Source organism: Glossina fuscipes, unplaced genomic scaffold, assembly GCF_014805625.2.
Source record: "Glossina fuscipes isolate IAEA_lab_2018 unplaced genomic scaffold, Yale_Gfus_2 0, whole genome shotgun sequence".
Classification (NCBI taxonomy): domain Eukaryota; kingdom Metazoa; phylum Arthropoda; class Insecta; order Diptera; family Glossinidae; genus Glossina; species Glossina fuscipes.
In genome coordinates, this window is record NW_023998414.1 from 30619566 (window position 1) to 30627245 (window position 7680).

The 7680-nt window shown below is 30.9% G+C and overlaps 1 protein-coding gene across 1 annotated transcript in view; it reads right to left on the reverse strand.

The window, feature by feature from the left end:
- LOC119644065 (protein snakeskin) overlaps nucleotides 1-6181 on the reverse strand; it is a 9431-nt gene extending 3250 nt beyond the window's left edge. Inside the window, exon 1 of the mRNA XM_038043593.1 lies at nucleotides 5849-6181. Coding sequence (XP_037899521.1) covers nucleotides 5849-5890 — 42 coding nt within the window. The 5' untranslated portion in view covers nucleotides 5891-6181. The remainder of the gene's footprint in view (nucleotides 1-5848) is intronic.
- Between the last annotated feature and the right edge of the window lie 1499 nt (nucleotides 6182-7680).

A 7680-nucleotide genomic window follows, 5' to 3' on the forward strand; every position in this document is an offset into this window, starting at 1 on the left:
GGGGGGGGGGGGGTTACGGTGATGACGATAAGAGATGCGTTTACGACCGAATACAATTTTCTTCGTTGTTTTTAATTGCAAGTTGAATAAAAATATTAACATGCCCCCCGGCTCCAGGCATATAGACTCGGTGGCGTTAACGTCATTTCAAGCGTTCATATGATATTCGCACATATTGAAAATTGTTATTCATTGCGGATAGCTTTGCGATTTTATTGAATTTGTAATTGTTATAATTTGTTAATTGATTTGGTAAAGATTTCGGGGAGTATTTAATTTCGGCAATGCTGGATGAAGGAAACATGCAAATATATGTTAATAAATTATTTATACATTTATTAATATTTTATTAACATATTTTATTTATCAAGTGCGCATAATTTTTTACCTACATATCGCAATCTGTATGGATATGAGATTTCCCAATATATGCAACAAACAAACAATATTTAATTAAAATGACGAATCTTATGTACATGTTGCAAATATCTTCATACTTGACGGTCTTCCGCGTACACGCATCTCGTATCTCACCAAATGCATATATTCTTGGTCAGCGTGGGAATCAGTTTAAACGTATCTCTCTTGAATTCATTGGATAGCCTGAAATTCTTGGCTTTTTTTTCACCTCAGCTTGATTTAAATGTTAAATAAATCGTGAATTCCTTACGCGGATGTCTTTCCAGGAATGTACAATTGATGTATATTTGATACAATTTTTCTCTTTTCTTTTTTCATTTCTTTTTATTTATTTTTATTTTTTTTTTTTTTCTGAGAATAACAAGAAAAATTTTTATGAAATTTTATGCATATGCTCAGCTTGGAAAATAATCATTATTCATTAAATATTGGCTTAATTTTCATTGAATTGAGTAAATTGTGGAATTTTGGTTTTAATTTATATTCATTGCCACATACATACATAATACTATAGGCGACTCCGATGCGTGTGTATAATAAAACTATTATTGTTCTATTCATAGCTAAAGAAATTGTATTATAAAATGATATCATCAACTTTCGGACATAAGCTCATAAATATCTACAATGATGTATGCGTTCATCAGTCCGATACCTCTCGTATGCCATACAGTGCTGGATAGCTTTTCACTTTGCTATGCAAACATGTATAATAAGATTAGAGCAAACGTTTTATTTTTTTTTTTATTTTTTTTTAAAGTCGATCATGATGTATTTATTCATATTATTCATATTTCATAATAATATTGTGACGATAGATTCATTTTTTTTTTTTTTTTTTTCCTTTTGACATATTATAGGTTATATATCCTATTGTATATAGATTTCCTTTTTGTTACTTTTTTAGCTTCAAAAACTGTTGCAATATTATTTTAAAGCAAGTCTTTGATATATTGCTGGCATAATTTTCATGCAAATATATATACAAGTATTTAAACAGAGTTCTTGCTTATAAATAAAGAAAGAAAATTTACTCTAAATTAGTTCATTGACTATCAACACTCCTAGAAATTTTGCCTTCAATCATTTAATTAATGATAACTGCTAATCGCAATATATTTATTGTGACTTCATCTTACTAAACGAAAACAATACAAAAAAAAAAAAAAAAAAAAAAAAAAAAAAAAAAAAAAAAAAAAAAATGATTCATAATTGTTTACAGAAAGGAAGAAAATAAACATTTGGCATATTTTTCTTTACACGATAAGAAATTGAAAGTATTTTAACGAAAATTTCGCTATCGCGTATATATTTTTTCTACAATCTCGAAATCATCTTTACCGGTCCAGTGTTTAAAAGATTAACTTTCAGTATAAATCATCATTTTATCAATTCTGGCGATTATCAAGAAACAAATCTTAATTGTCAATGCTTTAGTAGATCAATTGAAATCATTTTTACCCAGAACAATCTATAAAAATCCTATATAATCTTTCTGCCGACTATTGATAAAAGAAATTTGTATTCTCTTATATTTGAAAGTAGGATCGTCATCCCATATTCATTAGAAGAAAAAAAATTTAAATATTTGATCGCTATATTTGGAAGTGATATAGATCTATATTTTTGTATTAAGTAATTCGAAGATATGATTGTTTTTTTTTTTTGTCATTTCCTTTAATAATAATAAGAAGAAGAAAAGATCAACAAATAAGAAAACTATATTCGGGTGTGACCAACTTTTTTACACTCTCTCGCCTCCATTCGAAGGAAGACTCAAGAATCGGAGACAAACTAGATGTTCGCACTTTATAATGTTGGGCCGTGGGACGTGGCTGATTTTTCTCTTTTCTATTTTTGTTAATTAAAATTGGAAGTTTTCATTGTGACTGTGCAGCAGATATCGTCATCTTTGTGACCACGAGTCCATTTACCATGTCAATCAACAATCATATGAATAGATGGGCTGAATGAAACATATTTAGAAAGACTCACATTTGATACCGATCAATATTATGTAGACTTTCTAAGGTCTCCGAATCATTTTTTTATTTTTGTTTTTTGAAAACAGATAGGTCGTCTCAGATTATGTTGTACTGTGGGCGTATCCTTTGACTAATTTAGCTCCTTCTCAATACCAACATCCATCTGAGGTCGTTAAATCTTTTCTTCAAATTTCAAGCCGATTGTTTCGTTTTTGCGAACAGAGAGAAAAAATTTACCACAGACAGACAAACGAACAAAACGACATGACTAATCGGTTGAGAAATTGATGCTTGCCAAGTATATGTATGTTTTATGGGATCTTTGGGGCTTCTTTCTTTTGGATGCTTTTAACATTTTGACAAAATGAATCTACCGCTCTATTGCACATTGGTGGGTATAATTATAAAGCATACTCCGTATGGAGTTTTGAAATTTAAAAAGGAATTAAAATCAAGTTTGCGGAACCCCGAGGGTTATATATGCTACGCTAGCTAGGATTTATATGTGCATTAAAATCCATATAATTCGCAGGAACGGGTAGAAGCCTTCTGTAAACCAAATGAAAACACAAAATATTTACTCAGGACCTTAAGGCGAAACTTTAGTTTTATTTTAAAGATTTTCTAAATTTTTCATTGTACGATTTCGAATAACTTAGCAGTTGATAAATCAATTGTTTCTAGATCTTTACATGCAATGGGGGAGATAAAAAAGATAGGTAAGATGGCTACCATACCAATTAGCTTGAACCGTTTCAACATCGAGGGTTCGTTGCTTGTCAGGCAAAAAAAAAAAAAAAATAGTTTTCTATGGCATACTGTAACTGACGATGAAAACTGGGTCAACTAAGACAATGCCAACGTCAAAAGGTAACGGGTTAGTCCAGACGAGACGTCAACATCAACACCGAAGCGAAATATTCATGGCCATGAAATTTTGGTATACACAATGGTGGGATCAGTAAGGTATAGCGTGTTACGAGTAGTCAAATGAAACTATTTCCGCAGTTATCTTTCGATGACAATTGAATAAATTGAACGATGAGTGGTTGCAAAAACAACAAATCAACAATAGCGGTTAACAGACACACAATCATACTGTAGGATGACAATGCCCTGCTACACATTGCCAGAGTAGCCAAAGGTACACTGTTACGGATCGAATAGAAAGTTCTGCCACGCCCAAAATGCACACCAGATCTGGCACTTTCTGAATACCAATTGTACAGATGGATGCGGCATGGCTTGACTGGCACACAGGTTCACAAAGTTGAAGAAGTGAAAAAATGTATCGATGATTGGATCACTACTAAAGCAATGTAAGTTTTTTTTGATAAGCCATCGCCATGTCGCCAGAGAGATGGGAAAATGTTGTAGAAATTGTACCTAATAAATGACTTTTTCAAAAGAAAACATGGCCGCAATATATGGAAACGTATAGGAGATGAAATTTATCTGTCAGTGACAGTGCCGACGTACACGGTTAGCCTATAAACTCGAGCATAAAAAAAAAAAGCTGTTTTTTACAACTTCCAACAGTTATCCATTAACTTAATCTGACTACATTATATTTGACAGGGCTATCTAGTGATACCCACCGATCAATTAATATGCCCACGAATAAAAATATTATGTTTTGATTGAGACACAAAATAATTCACGACAAGAGAGGTAAGTGTGGTATTTCTATTTGCTTTATGAATTTACTTTCAGTTATATGGATCAAAGCATGCCCTTAACGCGAATGCTAATCGGTGATATTTCCACTTGAAAGATGAGAACATACTTTCTGATAACGACTTTAATGACTAAAAGTAATCATCGAAGACTTTATAAAACATATGTATGTAAGTAATTTTGGCCATGAGAATTACATTCTGTGTTTAGTTCGTCCAACTTTGTCTCTCTTTATAAAAGCTAACATCTGTTCGTTTTTTCATCCGTCCTTTTCAACTGCATGTCTTCTTGGCCGTCTGCCCGATGGATAGGTTGTTTGTGTTTTATCGGCCTTCTGTTCTGTTATTGTCACTTTTGATCTTGAGAATATTATTCAATTATCTTAACTTGAAGTTGGATATGAATCGGCTAACATTCAAACTTTCTATTTGCTATAAAAATTTATTAAGAAAACAAGTAAACATATAGATGTGATTAAATTAGCTTAGAATATTATGTTTAACATATACTTTGTACATACAATAAAGGATCTAACAAATATATACTTTATATTTTAATGATGGATACACATGGAAATAGAAAAAAACCATTTAACAATGGAAAATTATATCATTTTAAATTTTATTCATAATTTAAAATTATAATAAAAAGAAAGAAATCCCACGCAACAAATTTTCAAAAATCGTACTCATTTTTCACGCATTTTACTTGTTTCATTTTGTGGAAGAGAAACAAAGTCTACAAACGTAAAACCGGTATTATGACATCATTTTATATGTATTTTAAGGAAGTGCAAACATGAATTTTGGGCCATAATGCCATTAATATTTAGACGCGAATGTCTACATAAAGAAGTAAGAAAATTATAATATGTACGCGTCAAGGTTTTCGTTAAATGTAGACTCTTAAGCAAAAGCGCAAACCTTAACGAATCCGATGTATAATAATAGTAATAATAATAATAATAATAATAATAACAATAATATAGGTTGTTAAAACCTTTTATTTTTATTATTTTTTTTATTAAATTGCTTTCAACTCTTTGAGTAATGGTAAGCAACCGTGTGAAAGAACTATGCCTGTCTTAAGATCTTTTTTGAGATCGAATTACATTAACACACTACGCATTATAATTTAATTTTCTAATCAAAAATTTACCACCTAAGGGATTTCAACGGGCGGATGAATGAACATAGCCCAATTTGATTTAGCAGCTCACGCCGAACAAGGACATGAAGATATGATGAGAGCATATATGTATATAAAAATAAACGTATTATCGTTGAATGATGTGTGTGTGTGTGTGTGTGTGTGTGTGTGTGTGTATAATAAAAATGAAAAAAAAAAAAGAAAAAATTGTTATTAAGTCATCCCTGCGTTACGCATTCACGATATTTCCTCATATGTATTACCACGAAATTAGTCAAGAAGGTTAAAGTCAAGGCGACTTTATAAATGACTTTACCGCGTACATCATTAATTTACATATAAGTGCTGTAAGTGCTTAATATTAATACTAAAGTACGTGTTTGGATTATAAAGTAAGCATCATCTAGTTAATCGCATTTACTTGCCAATCCTTAATTTTTAATTTACTTATTTAGCTTAATAGAGCGCAAGTTAATTATCGTTCATTTCTGAATTGAAAAACCACTGATTGAATAAATCAACTGCTCTAGACACAAACACTAAGCTAAAGTGAACTGAAATCGTTTCAAATAATTTCAGAAATATGCATATATATTTATTTTATAAGTTTAACTTACCAATTCGATAATTTTCAATAATAAGCGATTATTAAATTCCATATTTATGCTTGTTTAAGATGCAACTTGATTATATTTCAATTAATTTTTAAGGAATTTCTGAATTTTTACTTTTTTTTAATATTCAATATTCACACTTGTTTGATTTGTTTACTATTTTTTCACAGGGTGAATAGCTTGCGTATCGCACTTTACGTGTTACTTGAATCAATGTGAGTGAACAACTCTAAGTGAAAATATTATAAAGTAACGTATATTATTTATTAAATGTTAGATGCGATATTATATGCGATAAAAAATCCCCACACGTCACAATGAAATGAATTGAAATTCAAAAATAAAATTTACTTTACTGTCTTTGCTATACACTTGTTATGGATGCTTCGCAATAATGCTGAGAATAAAATTGTACTTCTCAGAGTAAAATTTACTTTGCTTCTCTTTGCTGTACATTTTTAATGAATGTCCCACAAAAATGCACAGAATAAATTAATTTCTCAGAGTAAAATTTACTTTCCTTTCTTTGCCATACATTTTTAATGGATGTCCCACAAAAATGCTGAGAATAAAAATCTATTTCTCAGAGTAAAATTTACTTTACTGTCTTTGCTGTACATTTTTTACCCGCAAAAATGCTGAGAATATTCTCCCGGCATGTTCAAGCGCATTGTTTATCAACATTGTTTCTTCTTTTTATAAACATGTTAAATATGCTATTTCTTAGCTACTTACTTACTAATTGATTTAATTTCCATCGTTTTAGATATTTTTACTAATTTTTTGGTTTTTTTTTTTTTTTTTTTTTTGTTCATAGATAAATTGAACTTGGAGTGTAATGAGGTATAAATGTAAAACGTGAAGGGGGATTGAATTCTTTTCCGGTTTTTTCAGTGAACTCACTACCCAACATAACTAAACTAGTTGCCCACAACTGAAACTTTAATTGCGCTTTTCGCGAAATTATATATTTCGCTCTCTCTCTCTCTCTCTCTCTCTCTCTCTCTCTCTCTCTCTCTCTCCCCCTCTCTCTCTCTCTCCCCCTCTCCAGCAGTTTCAATTCTAAATCAACTAATTTAAAACTTCAATTTAATTAACTTTATTTAACCGATTTTTAAAAGGTTTTTTTGCAAAACAGCACTTTTTTACTTTGAAACTGAAAACACTTTTTTTTTAAAACCATATTTTCAACAAGCCTAAACGCTTGACTAGAACTGACTGTTGCTTTCAATATTATTTTTATTAAAGTCCAAAAACTGCACCCTATGATGTCTTTGCAATAGTATTTCAGTCGCCACTAAACGATTTAAATTCTATTTGCTTCCTTTTAATATGACCAATAACTCAGGGGATATCTACTATAGCACGGATAGAGTAAAGAGATTGGAAAGCGGTGGTTGCGGCAGTGTGAATGTGCCATTAATCGGTATAAATGTTTTATGCCTTTATCGACAGTGTACACGGTATATAAGCTTTATAGCTCCTTTTTTGTTTTTAGTCCGACAGTATAGCCGTCATTAGCATCTGAAGGAAGTTTTTTGTCATTCGATTTGCTAGTAAACCGAAAAGTTTTTTAAGAACAGCCTGACACAGATCGCAACAAAAGCCTTGATATTATTCCCCATTAATTAGTTGACTCATTTCCCTTAATATTTTCATAGTACGTTGAATTAAATGCAGAAAATATGTTCACCGTAAGATTACTTTAACGATGGGCGTTGATAGCAAATTTGAAGTATTGCAATAACTTAACCGCATATGCAGCTTTAATGAATCGGAATAACCCGCAAAAACCATATACTAATTACGTGTCAATTATTTGTCAATTGCTTAAT